Source organism: Macaca nemestrina, chromosome 7, assembly GCF_043159975.1.
Source record: "Macaca nemestrina isolate mMacNem1 chromosome 7, mMacNem.hap1, whole genome shotgun sequence".
In the NCBI taxonomy this organism is placed as follows: Eukaryota; Metazoa; Chordata; class Mammalia; order Primates; family Cercopithecidae; genus Macaca; species Macaca nemestrina.
The window spans coordinates 53195193-53210863 of record NC_092131.1 but is presented as its reverse complement, the minus strand read 5'-3'; the positions used below and the strand labels follow the sequence as shown (position 1 = coordinate 53210863).

The following is a 15671-nucleotide window of genomic DNA, read 5'->3' as shown; positions in this document are numbered from 1 at the left end:
CACAGAGATAAGTAACAAAATTTTAAAGCTCCAAATCATCAATTTTAGGTCATGTCTCAAGTGCTCTGATTAATCATATTGTTTTATCAGAGCTTAAAATTCAAGTTAAAAATAAAAAGACTTTGTTAATTAATAGCACACCATGGTCAACTACTATACCAACTAAACCTATTGGGGGGCAGATTAGAACTGATTAGACTTCTTCAGACACCTCTTCATAAGACAGGTTTATCTAAGCATTTAGTATGATTAACCCGCAAGAAATAAAAGCCTCCTGATCTTAGCTTATAGCACAATCTGTCAAGTGATAAGTTTTCCTTTTTTTTGAGACAGAGTCTTGCTCTTGTCATCTAGGCTGGAGTGCACTGGCACGATCTCGGCTCACTGCAACCTCCTCCTCCTGGGTTCAAGCGGTTCTCCTGCCTCAGCCTCCTGAGTAGCTGGGAGTAGCCTCCTGAGCAGCTGAGTAGTGGGACAGGTGCCCACCACCACACTCGGCTAATTTTTGTATTTTTAGTAGAGATGGGGTTTCACCATGTTGGCCAGGCTGGTCTTGAACTACTGACCTCAGGTGATCTGCCCGCCTCGGCTTCCCAAAGTGCTGAGATTACAGGCATGAGCCACTGTGCCCGGCCTATTTTTAAATACATAGTAAATCCCTGCTTAAAGTCAACAGGTTCTTGGAATCTATGACTTTACTAAAACACTGAGAACAAAACCAATTTTACCCTAGGCTAATTGATATAAGAGTTAAGCTCCTACAGCATATTTCTGGTCACAACAATGTCAACAAACTTCTAAATAAACACAAAAACACTTCTAATATTAAACACTAAAATACATGTGAGTGATACATACATTTAAGAAAGATTAATGAAAAGATATTGATTTCCCCAATTATTCCAGTTCAAGGTCTCAAGTGGCTGGAGCTTCTCCTAGCAGTTCAGGGTGCAAGGCAGGAACTGACCCTGGACAGGACGCCATCCCATTGCAGGGCACACACATCCACCCACTCTCACTCAGCCTGGGACCACACAGATACGCCAAATCACCTAACGTGTGCATCTTTGGGATGTGGGAGGAAACTGAAGCACCTGGAGAAAACCCACAGATGTGGGAAAAAACATGAAAACTCCACACAGACAGTGGGTCCCAGCTAGGAATTTTTTTTTCTCAATCATAATGAAATGACATTGAATGAAACAACATTATTCCAGGACTGCTATATGCCAATTTGCCTAAGTCATTTCGCTTCAAGTTGCAGTCTCCAAGAACCCATCGACGACGTAAAGTGAGGACTTACTATACTTGTTTTATATCCTATCTCTGATACCTCTGCTATCTGCCCTCTTCCATCGTGTTCGTCCGACTCAACTCATGGTGGCTTGTTCATGCTTCTTGGAACTTCATCTTTGGGTATCCTTTGAAGCCTGGATAAAAGTGCATCAGAGAACATGCACTAGCTTCTGCTAGCTGCCTACAGGGATACCTCTATGGAGTCGTTTTATTTATTTATTTATTTATTTATTTATTTATTTATTTATTTTTGAGACAGAGTTTTTGCTGTTGCCCAGGTTGGAGTGCAACGGTGTGATCTCGGCTCACTGCAACCTCCACCTACCGGGTTCAAGCAATTCTCCTGCCTCAGCCTCCTGAGTAGCTGGGACTACAGGCGTGTGCCACCACGCCCAGCTAATTTTTGTATTTTTAGTAGAGACGGGGTTTCACTATGCTGGTCAGGCTGGTCTCGAACTCCTGACCTCAGGTGATCCACCCGCCTTGGCCTCCCAAAGTGCTGGGATTATAGGCGTGATCCACTGCGCCCGGCCTTATGGGGTCGTTTGAAACTAAATTATTCCATTTGATTTTTTGAAGGCCACACAGGTAGTACAAATTCTGATCCCAAACTTTATGAATGTGTCTATTAGTTCTTTTTCCTTTTTCCTGCTCTTCCTAGAATAACGCTAATAGGTAAGTATCATCCTCGATCTGGGATGGGAATAGGGAGGACAGAATCCAGACTTTGGCTTTAGTGCTAATTCCAGTGGATTATCACTAGAATTGCCTCATGCTTCCCCCAAACTGTAAAATGTACATATGCATTATATCTTGATATGCTGTACCAAGAGGGACATTATTACAATCTAGTTCACCACACTCAGGATCAGTAGTTGTCAATTTTAATCTAAACCATTCTTACATTCTTGGACTAAACATCCCTGGGTAATGTTGAAAACAGTACTTCCATACTAGCCTGACATTTTAGGATTCTTACAACTACATTCATCAGTGAGATTTGCCTATCATTTTTTTTTAACGCTATGCTTATCAGGCTTTGTTATCAAGAATAGGCAGCTTCATCAAATTAATTGACACTTCACAGGTTTTTCTATGCTCTTGAATTATTTATACACATGCAAAATTAGTGGTTACTTGAAAGCTTGAAAAAATACTTATAAAACTGACTGGGTACAGGCACTTTCCCCCAAAACATGAATTTGATCTTTTCTAATGGTTATTAATGTATGCAGGCTTTCAAACTCTTGGTCCATTCCTTTCTCTCCCCATCTTTTTAAAAAACTTACTCATCAAGATGTAAAGATTTATAAAGCATATTTTTAGTTACATATCCTCTCCTTCCTAGATATCAGACTCCCCAGCAACCTATGATACAAGATTTTCAACTTGTAGATTTGTGATTTCTATTCTTTGGGGTTTTTCTAAATTATTCTAAATAAGGAGTTTAAACTTGATCTGAAAAGCTGTGGCGAGCCACCAAAGGAGCAGCATGATCCAATCCACACTTTAGAAAGAACACCCCAGCAGCTCATGAGGGCGGACTGAAGGACCCTCAGAGATGAGAGGCAGGGAGGAGGCAGGAGCTTAACACTCCCTCCAGGAGGAAGATAAGAAAGGCCCAGCAGGCCGGGCGCGGTGGCTCAAGCCTGTAATCCCAGCACTTTGGGAGGCCGAGGCGGGCGGATCACAAGGTCAGGAGATGGAGACCACAGTGAAACCCCGTCTCTACTAAAAATACAAAAAAATTAGCCGGGCGCTGTGGCGGGCGCCTGTAGTCCCAGCTACTCAGGAGGCTGAGGCAGGAGATTGGCGGGAACCCGGGAGGCGGAGCTTGCAGTGAGCCGAGATCGCGCCACTGCACTCCAGCCTGGGCGACAGCGTGAGACTCCGTCTCAAAAAAAAAAAAAAAAAAAAAAAAAAAAAGAAAGGCCCAGCAAAGACCCACAGCAGGGAGGGCAGGAAGGAAGGAAGAGGGGGTGCTGCGGCCGCCAGGCAGTGAGCACACACAGCAGTAGATGGGTTCTGCCTCACTCCTCACCCCAAAATACATTTAATGCGGCCATACAAGTACCAAAAAAAAAAAAAGTTTGTGACTACAGAAAAGTTTTAAACTTCTTTATGGAAATACAATACTAGAAAGCAAAATCAAAAGACAAATGACGAGCTGGCAAGCATTGTCTGTAGCACCTGACTTGATTGCTTTAACATTCAGAGCTTGTCCAAACCAAGAATAAAAAGACAAGTAACTCAGTGGAAAAATTAACACTGGAGCTAAGAACAGGAAGTGTCTGAATAGATTCAACCTTGCTCTATTAAGGAAATGCAAACTAAAATAGATACTATGTTTTACTTATCAGTTTGGCAAAGATTTAAAAGTGTGATGAAACTTAGTGTTGGCCAAAGTGTGGAGAAACATACACCACACTTTGCCTATGTATCAATTTATTAGAGTATAAACTGGCAGGGTCTCTTGGGAGAGCAATTTCATAATATCAAAAATTCAGCTACCCTTAACCCATCAAGTTCCATACTAGTAATTTATACTTCAGATAGATTCAAAGCACACAAAGATAATAGAATTTGTTCACCAGGGTACTTTTTTACTTTTTGGCAAGTCTCAAACTGCAAACTGTACTTATCTATAGCAAACACTGGTTACATGAATTATATTAATCAAAGAAATATTAGGTAGCTATGAAAAGAAACTTGGACTTTTGGGACTAAACGATATCCAAGGAACTTTGAGGTATTTTAAATTTTTAAAAAGCTGGCCAGGGCCGGGCGCAGTGGCTCACTCCTGTAATCCTGGCACTTTGGGAGGCTGGGGCGAGCAGATCACCAGAGGTTAGGAGTTCAAGACCAGTCTTGCCAACATATTGAAACCCCATCTCTACTAAAAATACAAAAATTAGCTGGGCGTGGTGGCATGTGCCTGTAATCCCAGCTACTCAGGAGGCCGAGGCAGGAGAATCGCTTGAATCCAGGATGTGGAGGCTGCAGTGAGCCCAGATAGTGCCACTGCACTCCAGCCTGGGCAACAGAAAAAAAACCCTGTCTCTAAAAAAAAAAAAAAAAAAAAAAAAAAAAAATACCTGGCTGGGTGCAGTGATTCATGCCTGTAATCTCAGCACTTTGGGAGGCCGAGGTGGGCTGATCACTTGAGGCCAGGAGTTCGAGGCCAGCCTGGCCAACATGGCAAAACCCTGTCTCTACTGAAAATACAAAAATTAGCCAGGCGTGGTGGTGCACGTCAGTAATCCTAGCTACTGGGGAGGCTGAGGCAGGAGAATCACTTGAACTCAGGAGGCAGAGGTTGCAGTGAGATCACACCACTTCACTCGAGCCTAGCCAACAGACAGAGACTCCATCTCAAAAAAAAAATTAAATTTAAATTTAAAAAAACAAGTTGTAGTACAGAATATAAGATATGATCTTATGTTTGTGTTTGCATAAATTTTTTCCAGAAGGATAGTGAAAGAAGTCTCTAGTTCTAACTCTGGGGAATGAAAATAGGTAAAAAAAGGTTTTACTTTATTCATTCATTTGTATTTAAATGCTATGTTGTTTTTATAATCAAAAAAGAAAAAAAAAAAAAAGACTGCTCCCTCTGTAATCTAATACCCACCTCACCTTTTCCCCTTGTCTACCTCTTACTTCCATCAGTCAATCTGGTTCCCATCCACTGGAACAGGCCTCGCTCCTACCCTCTGACTGGTCTTTGCTCATGCATTAACTATACCTAGAGAAACTTCTCCCCCATTTAGAATTCTGCTCATCCCTCCACCTCTAGGTCTATTCACCTGCCAGGACACAGCCATCGTGGCTCCTCTGAACCTGGAGCTACAGTAGGCATTTCCATGGCACCTGCAGTCTTGCCCTGTGCACTCTCCTTGAGGGTGGCTGCCATGTCCTGCTTCTTTCGCCTCCACAGTAGCTGGCACAGTGCCCACCAACAGGTCAGCCATGGCTACCGAAGGTACTACAACTCTAAATTCAAGATTTCGTACATTTATTTATTTATTTATTTATTCATTTATTTATGGTGACACAGAGTCTTGCTCTGTCACGAGACTGGAGTGCAGTGGTAAAATCTCGGCTCACTGCAACCTCCACCTCCCAGGCTCAAGCGATTCTCCCGTCTCAAGCCTCCCAAGTAGCTGGGATTAGAGGCGCATGATACCATGCCCTGCTAATTTTGGTATTTTTAGTAGAGACAGCGTTTCACCGTGTTGGCCAGGCTGGTCTCAAACTCTTGACCTCAAGTGATCCGCCCACCTTGGCCTCCCAAAGTGCTGGGATGACGGGCATGAGCCACCTCGCCCAGCCAAGGCTCAGTTATTTCTAAGGGAAGAAAATGAATACATGTCCAATGACTTCAGCAACAAAAGAAAGTTCTATTCAAACTAAGTTTATTCTAGAATTGTACTAGAGTTGAGCCAGATCAACTCACTTCTGGCATTTTCTTGTTACTTAAGGCTTTACTGCTTGATATTTGACTTCACTGGCACTGAAAGGTCATTCATTTAAAGGCAAGCATATAACAAACTTCACATACAAGATTAAAATGAGCAGTGAAGTTTTGCTAAGACATTCAGCTTTTATTCCTCTTCATTCCCTAAATATTCTTACTTCTTGTTTCTTAAAAAGAATAAGCAGTTGGATAAAATCTTAATCTTCTTTTCTGTTTAATAGACTCTTTTTTGCAAAATATCTGAAAGCAACATACACTTGGTTCTTTGGCTTAGTGTTCCATTTTACTCTTAAATTTTAATCCTATTAGTCTAAGGACAAATTCCCATGCTAATAATCAACTCCTTTGTATTGCTTCATAAAAGCTTAATTATTTGAGATCTTTTCCTCCCACTTGGAAAGGAAATAACTAAGATTATTTCCTTCTACCACCAGGTTGCCATTTATTGTATGATCTCACTGAATCACTCTTGAGTCTGTTTCCCATAAAGTGTTAATCATGATCAACAGGTGGTTTTTCAGAGAAGGCTGTTACATCAAGACCAAGGCTTAATGTGATCTGCCCAGCTTTTTTACACTATGAAACTATCTATTACACCTTTCACATATGGACAGTCTGTTATAGGCATCAGCAGTGCCGGAATTTCTATATGGGCAAGGTAAAAGGTTGGCAATCTTGCTGACAGGGAGGGCGGGCCCCAGGGGACTGGGCCTACAGCTATGTTTGCACAGTAAGCATGCTGATTTTACTTAGACTGTATTTATAAAATGGTAAGAATAACCGATTTTAGTAAAGATATTTTTACTCACAGTTGACATGAAATTGGCTTAATACATTATTAGTTGAGAGTAAGTTACTGGGAAGGGAGTTGTTAATAAAAAGTACAGTAAGACTAATTACTCCCAATCACTACCAATACACTTTTTCTCAGCAACTTTTCAGCACTGCCACCAGGGACGGATTACATGCAAGCAGCCAGAATGTTTCTGGATTTGTGCTAAGAGCCTTATTCCAGCGAAGCAATTACAGCTATGATATAATATCCTTTCATGGTGCCAAGCAGCCCTGTCTAATAGCAAAATAGCTGAGCAAGAATGAGGTCAGAAACTGAGGAAGTTAAATTTGTCTCTTCTACCCACTTTCTTATTGATCCCCAAAGGAAATGAATGAGAAAGTGAAAATGAAAACAAAGTAAAAGGAACAACTGTAGAGGGTAGGTGTCAGATTGCTGGGGTAGTTTTTACAGATTCCAGCACAGAATTGAGAAATATCAGGACCACTATTTCACAACTGTTAAATCCCAGGGCCTGCGTAAAGAAACAGGAACACATCAGAGCCACAGCACAGTCAGCTGGTCACAGAGACTCATTTATTACTCTTCTTTTATTTTTATTTTTCTGAGATAGGGTCTCACTCCATCGCCCAGGCTGGAGTGCAGTGGCGCAATCTCGGCTCACTGCAACCTCTGCCTCCCAGGTTCAAGCAATTCTCCTGTCTCAGCCTCCCAAGTAGCTGGGATTACATGTGTGCACCACCACGCCCAGCTAATTTTTGTATTTTTAGTAGAGATGGGGTTTCACTATGCTGGTGAGGCTGGTCTCAAACTCCTGACCTCAAGTGATCTGCCCACCTCGGCCTCCCAAAGTGCCGGGATTACAGGCGTGAGCCACTGCACCCACCTGACACTCATTTATTTCGATTATGATATGGTCACTATACCTCAAGTTATTCAAACTTAGCTTGATTGTTTTTGAAAAAAAGAGTAGGAACACTTTACCCCACCCTTCAGCTTATTCTTAACTTTCTCTCTCTCTCTCTCTCTCTCTCTCTCTCTCTCTCCACACAGACACACCTCCCAGTATTTCCTCCATCACCCAAAATTCAGTAACTTTATACAAAGAAGTAACAAGGATATTTAAGGGCAATAAAATATTGGTGGCTGGGGCCTACCGAGATATCTGAACACAAACCCCCATGTTGACTTCCAGTTAAACACAGATGAATGTGTATGTACATCACCTCTCCTAAAACCCAAATAAAAAAGGCAGTAAGGGAATTTTTTAAGGCATGAACTCACAGGATAAGGAACAGAAAAGATTGTAGCAGGAAAGAGAGAAATGAGAGCCGGGAGAGTGAACACTGTATCAGAACAAAACTGCGCAAAGCCAAGGCAGGCAGTCTTGTGTTTGCAGAAACAAAGAACCTAGACGTGAACGGACTGGCCTGCAGGACCCCTGAAATATGCCTGGAGGCATTCAGTGCAGAGCAAGGCAGGGTTGAGGCTGGGGATCCCACAGGGAAGTTTCATTACAAGTCTGAAAGCAGTGTTGTATGAAAGGGAAGAAGTTGAGCACTCCCCTTGACAAGGATAGAAGAGTCCTCAAGCCTGACAAGTCTGACAGCAGGGCACTGCAGCTAGACCCCTGACCAGCTTCTCCCCCAACCCTTCACTGTTAGCTAAACCCCTCTTAAAGGATGGTGCTGGACTGAAGGTAAGTTCAGGACCTCTCTAGTCAGAGAAGGCTCTGCAGAGAAAGAGGTGAACTGAGACTTCCAGGATGTATGTATCTGTGGAAGAAAGAGTGGGAAGTGGAAGAGGGAGCAGGCAATAGCGGACAAGAAGGAAGGGGCATCTGTGTTTCAGGCCCTCTGAGTCTGTGCCTCTACAACTATAAACTTTAAGTTGCAATGTGACTTCCAAGTTAGATCCATACAGGTAAAGAGAGAAAGCCTGATGAGATAGATTCTCAGCAGGCGAGGGCAGGTCCTATAAACCTGTATTCTTATTCATTGCACAGTCACACTTACCTTGCAAGTTTGCTGAGGCCAAGGACTTGCTTGTTAGGAAGATAACCAATATGGACCTTCAGAGAAGAGACGGAAATCATGAGCTGAGTGAAAATACAGTGCCTTCTTTGTGACAGAATAAGGAAATACAAAAAGAATATAGCATACTTATATGTAATTTATCACAACAATGTATTACCTTGAAAACATCTGGAACGGTTAAGACTTAGAAAATGAAACATTTACACACGTATTTTTAAAATTACATAAATGCAGTAAAAGAAAAATGTGTAAGTATGAGTCTATTAATCAAATAACAAACTTGAAGTACAGTTGTCCGTCGATAAATGCAGGAGATTGCTTCCAGGACCCCCGTGTATACCCAAATCCTACATACTCAAGTCCCTAAGTTGGCCCTGCAGAACCTGCATATATAAAAAGTCGTCTCTCCATCTATACAGGTTTTGTATCCTGCAAATACTCTACAATTTTTGATCACTGTTTGGTTGAAAAAAAAGCCATGTCTAAGTGGACCCATGCAGTTCAAATTCATGTTGTTCAAGAGTCAACTGCACAGCCCTGACACTTACCTGTGAAGTTGAACTCTTGACACAAATCTGAAAGTTTCTTTACGGAGGAGAAACATTCTCAAGAAAAGGCAAATGATCTCATAGCAACATTAAAATGTATACAGGAAAGCCTCCTTTAAATGGCAAAAACTGTAAGCATAAGTATTGCCATTCCACACATCACAGCAGCCTTAAGATCCCACCGCAAAGCCCTGTAGCACAGAAGGTCTCCATGCCCTTTTGTGCTTGGCTTCCTGGTTTCTAAGCTGCTAGAGAGCACCATCCTCCTTTTTTTTTTTTTTAGAGACGGAGTCTCGCTCTGTTGCCTATGCTGGAGTGCAGTGGCCCAATCTCGGCTCACTGCAAGCTCCACCTCCCGGGTTCACGCCATTCTCCTGCCTCAGCCTCCCGAGTAGCTGGGACTACAGGCGCCTACCACCACGCCCAGCTAATTTTTTGTATTTTTAGTAGAGGGGGGTTTCATCGTGTTAGCCAGGATGGTCTCGATCTCCTGACCTCCTGATCCGCCCACCTCGGACTCCCAAAGTGTTGGGATTATAGGTGTGAGCCACCACGCCTGGCCCCATCTTCTTAACAGGAGAAAAAGGGCACTGCCACCACCATGGCTTGGCAAGAACCTGTACCCTAAGAACCAAGTTTTATAGAACCCGGTATACAGCCAGGCCATTTCTGTCATCTTAAATGGCACCAATTAATATCAAATATAAACGTTACCTCTTTTTGAGCCAAATACTACATATGAAAAACATTACTTTCCTGAAAAGACTAATAGAGTAAATGGTCACTTGTAGGCAATTAATTAACCAAATATAAAATTAGAGACTCAACAGCATCATGGTTTGCCAACAGTTTCATTGTTCACTTACTATTTACATAACTGATCTAGTAGTACTTAGTGATTTTTTCCCCATCCATTAGCACTATGCTTTAGGAATTTGAGAAGTCCTCCTCACTGCCTTCCTGGTTGGCAGGAGGAAAAAATTAAAATAGCACCTAAACATTGAGTATTTCAAAGAAAAATTAGAGAGTTAAAACTTTCCCATGAACCAACTTCTTCTATACTGTCTGAAATGTTTACATTTCTATGCAGACACAGAATTTGTTCATTGTTTATACTATTTTTGGTCTTAAGATCCTAGGTCATTTAAATGTCCATTTCACAAGATCACTAAATAGGCCAGGAGTGGTGGCTCACGCCTGTAATCCCAACACTTTGGGAGGCCAAGGCAGGTGAATTGCCTGAGGTCAGGAGTTCAAGACCAGCCTGGCCAACATGGTGAGACCCCATCTCTACTAAAAATACAAAAATTAGTCAGGTATGGTGGTGGGTGCCTGTAATCCCAGTTATTCGGGAGGCTGAAGCAGGAGAATTGCCTGAACCCGGGAGGCAAGGGTTGCAGTGAGCCAAGATCGCACCATTGCACTCCAGCCTGGGCAACAAGAGCAAAACTGTCTTGAAAAAAAAAAAAAAAAATCACTAAATAATATATTTTTTAAACAAAGGTAGCAAAAACACAAACAATGAGGAAGTAGTAGCAGAAAGTAGCAGGAAAAAATGGTGGCAGGCTGAGTACAGAATCAGTGCCTTGGATCTGGCTGCAGACAAGCCACTAACTATCTCTATCCTCTTGAACAAGCCATAGGCTTTCTGTGTTTAATTTGCTCACCAATAGATTCCCTTTCAAAGATTCCTTCATTATTAATTGCAGGATTACCAGATACGGTATGGCTCCTGATGTGATGTATCTGGGTTTTCTGATTGTTTTCTCTTCTTTTCTTTTTAGAGACAAGGTCTTGTTCTGTCACCCAGGTTGGGGTACAGTGGCATGATCGTAGCTCACTGTAACCTCAAACTCCTGAGCTCAAGCAATCTTCCTGCCTCAGACTCCCAAAAAGTAGCTAGGACTACAAGTATGCACCACCACACCCAGTTAATTAAAAAAAAAAAAAAAATTCTTTTGTAGTAGAGAGAGTCTCACTATGTTGCCCATGCTGGTTTTGAACTATTGACCTGAAGCTATCCTCCCACCTTGACTTCCCAAGTCACTGGGATTACAGGCATGAGCCACCTCACTTGGCCCTGCTATGACATAATATGAAGTCTTCAGCACCCTTATGAAGTACTACTTTTCTTTCTTTTTTTTTTTTTTTTTTTTGAGACAGGGTTTCACTCTCTTGCCAGGCTGGAGTGCAGTGGTGTGATCTTGGCTCACTGCAGCCTTGACCTCCTGGGTTCAAGCAATTCTCCAACCTCACCCTCCTGAGTAGCTGAGACCACAGTTGCATGCCACCATGCTAGCTACTTTTTGCTTGTTTTTTTGTTTGTTTGGTTTGTTTTTTTGTTTTGTTTTTTTTTTTTTTTGGTAGAGACAGGGTTTCACTATGTTGCCTAGGCTGGTCTCGAACTCCTGAGCTCAAAGTGATCCATCCACCACCTGCCTTGGCCTCCCAAAGTGCTGAGATTACTGACATAAGCCACCGTTCCCGGCCCTTATGAACTACTTTTATCAGAAATGTTTAGCCCTAGTCTTATGAAACTTTAGATCTAATCTAGTTTATAGGAAATCCAGAGGCTGAAGGAAACAAATCCGGAAGGTGGGACACTGCTGAACAGCTGGCCTATTCTCTTTTCAATACAGAATGTTATGGGTGGGAGCACTATTTTTTTTTTTTTTTTTGAGACGGAGTCTCGCTCTATCGCCCGGGCTGGAGTGCGGTGGCTGGATCTCAGCTCACTGCAAGCTCCGCCTCCCGGGTTTACGCCATTCTCCTGCCTCAGCCTCCTGAGTAGCTGGGACTACAGGCGCCCGCCACCTCACCCGGCTAGTTTTTTGTATTTTTTAGTAGAGACAAGGTTTCGCCGTGTTAGCCAGGATGGTCTCGATCTCCTGACCTTGTGATCCGCCTGTCTCGGCCTCCCAAAGTGCTGGGATTACAGGCTTGAGCCACCGCGCCCGGCCGGGAGCACTATTTTAGAACAAAAGAGACTTAAGAGGTATAACCAAATGCAACGTAAATACAAATGTGTGACTTTCTGTTGGATTCCTTTTTAAACAAACCAAGAGTAAACTTTTGAGACAACTGGAGAAATGTAAATATGAGTTAGTTATTAGATACTATTAAAGAATTACTGTTAATTTTGTGATAGTGCTACTGTGAATAAGAAAGAAGATATTTTAGGGCCGGGCACGGTGGCTCACGCCTGTAATCCCAGCACTTTGGGAGGCCGAGGCACGTGGATCACCTGAGTTTGAGACCAGCCTGGCCAGCATGGTGAAACCTCATTTTTACTAAAAATACAAAAATTAACCGGGCATGGTGTTGCGCACCTGTAATCCCAGCTACTCGGGAGGATGAGGCAGGAGAATCACTGGGATGCAAAGTTTGCAGTGAGCCAAGATCGCACCACTGCACTCTAGCCCGGGTGACAATAGCGAAACTCTGTCTCAAAAAAAAAAAAAAGGAAAATATTTTAGAGAGGCATATTAATGGCTAGTATGGGTAAGTATTTTAGAGATGCATATTAATAAGTAGTGATAAAGAGTTATGCTCTCTGTAACATACTTTATATTATTTAATATATTGAAAGAGTTATTGCTAACTTACTGGATATGGTAATCAAACTGGGGTTATGTTCCTAAAAATAATTTTTTAATCTTCTAGGCTGGGTGTAGTGGCTCACATCTATAATCCCAGCAATTTGGGAAGCCAAGGTGGGCAGATCATTTGAGGTCAGGAGTTTAAGACCAGCCTGGCCAACATGATGAAACCCAATCTCTACTAAAAATACAAAAAACTAGCTGGGCATGGTGGTATGCACCTGTAATCCCAGCTACTCCGGAGGCTGAGTCACGAGAATCATTTGAACCCAGGGGGTGCAGCTTGCAATGAGCTCAGATTTTGCCACTGCACTCCAGCCTGGGCAACAGAGCAAGGCTATCTCAAAAATAAAAATAAATTTTTTTTCTTATCTTCTAGAGACAAATGCTAGAAGAAATAATCTGAAATTTGCTTCAAAATAGTTCAGTGTGGACCTATATTGAACAAGATTGGTCCTGTACTGGTAACTGTTGAAGCTACTTGATGGGAACATGAAACTTTGTTATGTTACTCTTATTACATATTTGAAATTTTCCATAAAAGTTTTTTTTTTCCAAAAAAAGAGTAATACTACTAAACACATAACAGCATACTAAACTTAAGACAAAGTACCAAGTGTTGGCAAGGATATGAAACAACTAGAAATCTCATATACTGTTGACAGTGCAAACTGGTACAACCACTTTGGAAAACTATAGGTCAGCATCTAATAAGTTGAAGATGAGTATTACCCTATGATCCTGCAATTCCACTCCTAGGTACATTTCTAATAGAAATGCATGCATATGCCAGGCGCAGTGGCTCACGCCTCTAATCCCAGCACTTTGGGAGGCCGAGGCGGGCAGATCACGAGGTCAGGAGATCGAGACCATCCCGGCCAACACAGTGAAACCCCATCTCTACTAAAAATACAAAAACAAAATTAGCTGGGTGTGGTGGCAGGCACCTGTAGTCCCAGCTACTCAGGAGGCTGAGGTGAGAGAATGGCATGAACCCAGGAGGTGGAGCTTGCAGCAAGCCGAGATCACGCCACTGCACTCCAGCCTGGGCAACAGAGCAAGACTCCGTCTCAAAACAAAACAAAACAAAAAAGCATGCGTATGTACACCAAAAAAGTATTGATAGCAGTATTGTTTGTAATAGCAAAAACAACAACAACAACAACAAAAAACAAAAAAAAGAGGCAACAATACAAATGTCCACCAAGAGCAGAATAAATTGTGGTATGTTTGTACAATGGAATAAGATATAAAAATGAAAATAAACTACAATGACAGGCAATGACCTCAATCAATCTGACAATGTAGAACAAGAGAGGCCAGACACAAAGAGTGCATATCGTAGAATCTTTCCACTCATATATAGTTGAAAAACAAGAAAACTAATCCATAGGGTTATAAATTGATACGGTTATAAATTGATAGGATAGGGTTATAAATTGATAAACTGGCACAAAGGATGGATTAGAAATTAAGAGAAGAGAAATGAGGTGAGCTTCCAGGATGCTAGTTGTGGGTTTTTGTTGTTGTTGTTGTTTGTTTGCTTTTTTGTTTTTTTGACAGGGTCTGGCAGTCTGGCTCTGTTGCCCAGGATGGGATATAGTGGCACAATCTAGGCTCACTGCAACCTCTGCCTCTTGGGCTCAAGCCATCCTCCCACCTCAGCCTCCCGAGTAGGTGGCAGTACAGGCATGTGCCACCATGCCCAGGGGTCTTTTATTTTTATTTTGGTAGAGATGGGGTTTTGCCATGTTGCCCAGGCTGGTCTTGAACTCCTGGGTTCAAGCAATCCACCTACCTTGGCCTTCCAAAGTGCTGGGATTACAGGCATGAACCACCGTGCCAGCCTTTTCTAGTTCTTGATCTCTGAAGTGGTAAGGAACACCCTTAAGTTTTGTGCATTTTCTGTCTATATTTTATTTCCATAAAAAAGTGGAAAGATACAATACTTTAACAAAGAAAAAAATGAAGCAAATGTTAACACTTTTTTAGTTGATGGGTATATAGGTATTCATAACACTACCTCTTGTAAGTCTTCTGTTTAAAGATTATTAATAAAGAGTCAAAATTAAATAAAATTATGATGGGGGTTAGGGGAATGGGACAATTCTTTGTTCTAAACCACATGTTCTCAAAGGTATATTAAATAGTCATTCCTAGACAACATCTAATAACTAACTCAGATTTAAATTCCTCCAATTGTCTCAAATGTTTTACTTTTGGTTTGTTTAAACAGGAATCCAATGGAGAGTCACACATTTGTATTGACATTGCATTTGGTTATACCTCCTAAGTCTCTTTTGTTCTAAAATAATGCTCCCACCCATAACATTCTCTACTGAAAAGAGAATAGGCCAGCTGTTCAGCAGAGTATCCCATCTTCTGGATTTGTTCCATTCAGCCTCTGGATTTCCTATAAACTAGATTAGATCTAAAGTTTCATAAGACTAGGACTAAACATTTCTGACTAAAGAAATTCAGAGGTGCTGAGGAATCTAATGCATTAGACTCACCTTTCCTAAAATAGAAGGGATAGAAACAAATCCACAAATACCATAACCTCTGTCACAAGAAATTCTGCAATTATCATTACTCATGACATGCCATACATACATAAATATCTTGGATCAAACATTATTCAAGTTAAAGTAAAGGGCATCTCTAGATTGGGATGCGAACAATAAATAAATAAAAGGGTAAAGGTTTTCAGAACCTGTAGTAGCTACAAAAAAAAAAAAAAAAAAGAGATGCTACTTTAACCTCATTATTTTAACCTATGCCAATGGTGTTTAACATGAAAGTCTTGCCCTGAGGGTCTTCTGCTACTTTGCTTTTGTTTTTTAAGTTTCAAGTTGTTAGGTTAATAAAGAATAATCACATATGTATAATTGTAAATACCTGGGATATCAGGAATTGGCAGCTAAA

At 41.6% G+C, this 15671-nt stretch overlaps 1 protein-coding gene and 1 pseudogene across 2 annotated transcripts in view; one reads left to right on the top strand and one right to left on the bottom strand.

The window, feature by feature from the left end:
* Positions 1-15671, bottom strand: part of LOC105481790 (GTP cyclohydrolase 1) — a 54368-nt gene that overhangs the window by 7589 nt on the left and 31108 nt on the right. For both annotated transcript variants that reach the window (XM_071100155.1, XM_071100154.1), the window contains exon 3: positions 8579-8634. In XM_071100155.1, coding sequence (XP_070956256.1) covers positions 8579-8634 — 56 coding nt within the window. The remainder of the gene's footprint in view (positions 1-8578; positions 8635-15671) is intronic.
* LOC112426689 (U6atac minor spliceosomal RNA) lies at positions 8095-8206 on the top strand (annotated as a pseudogene).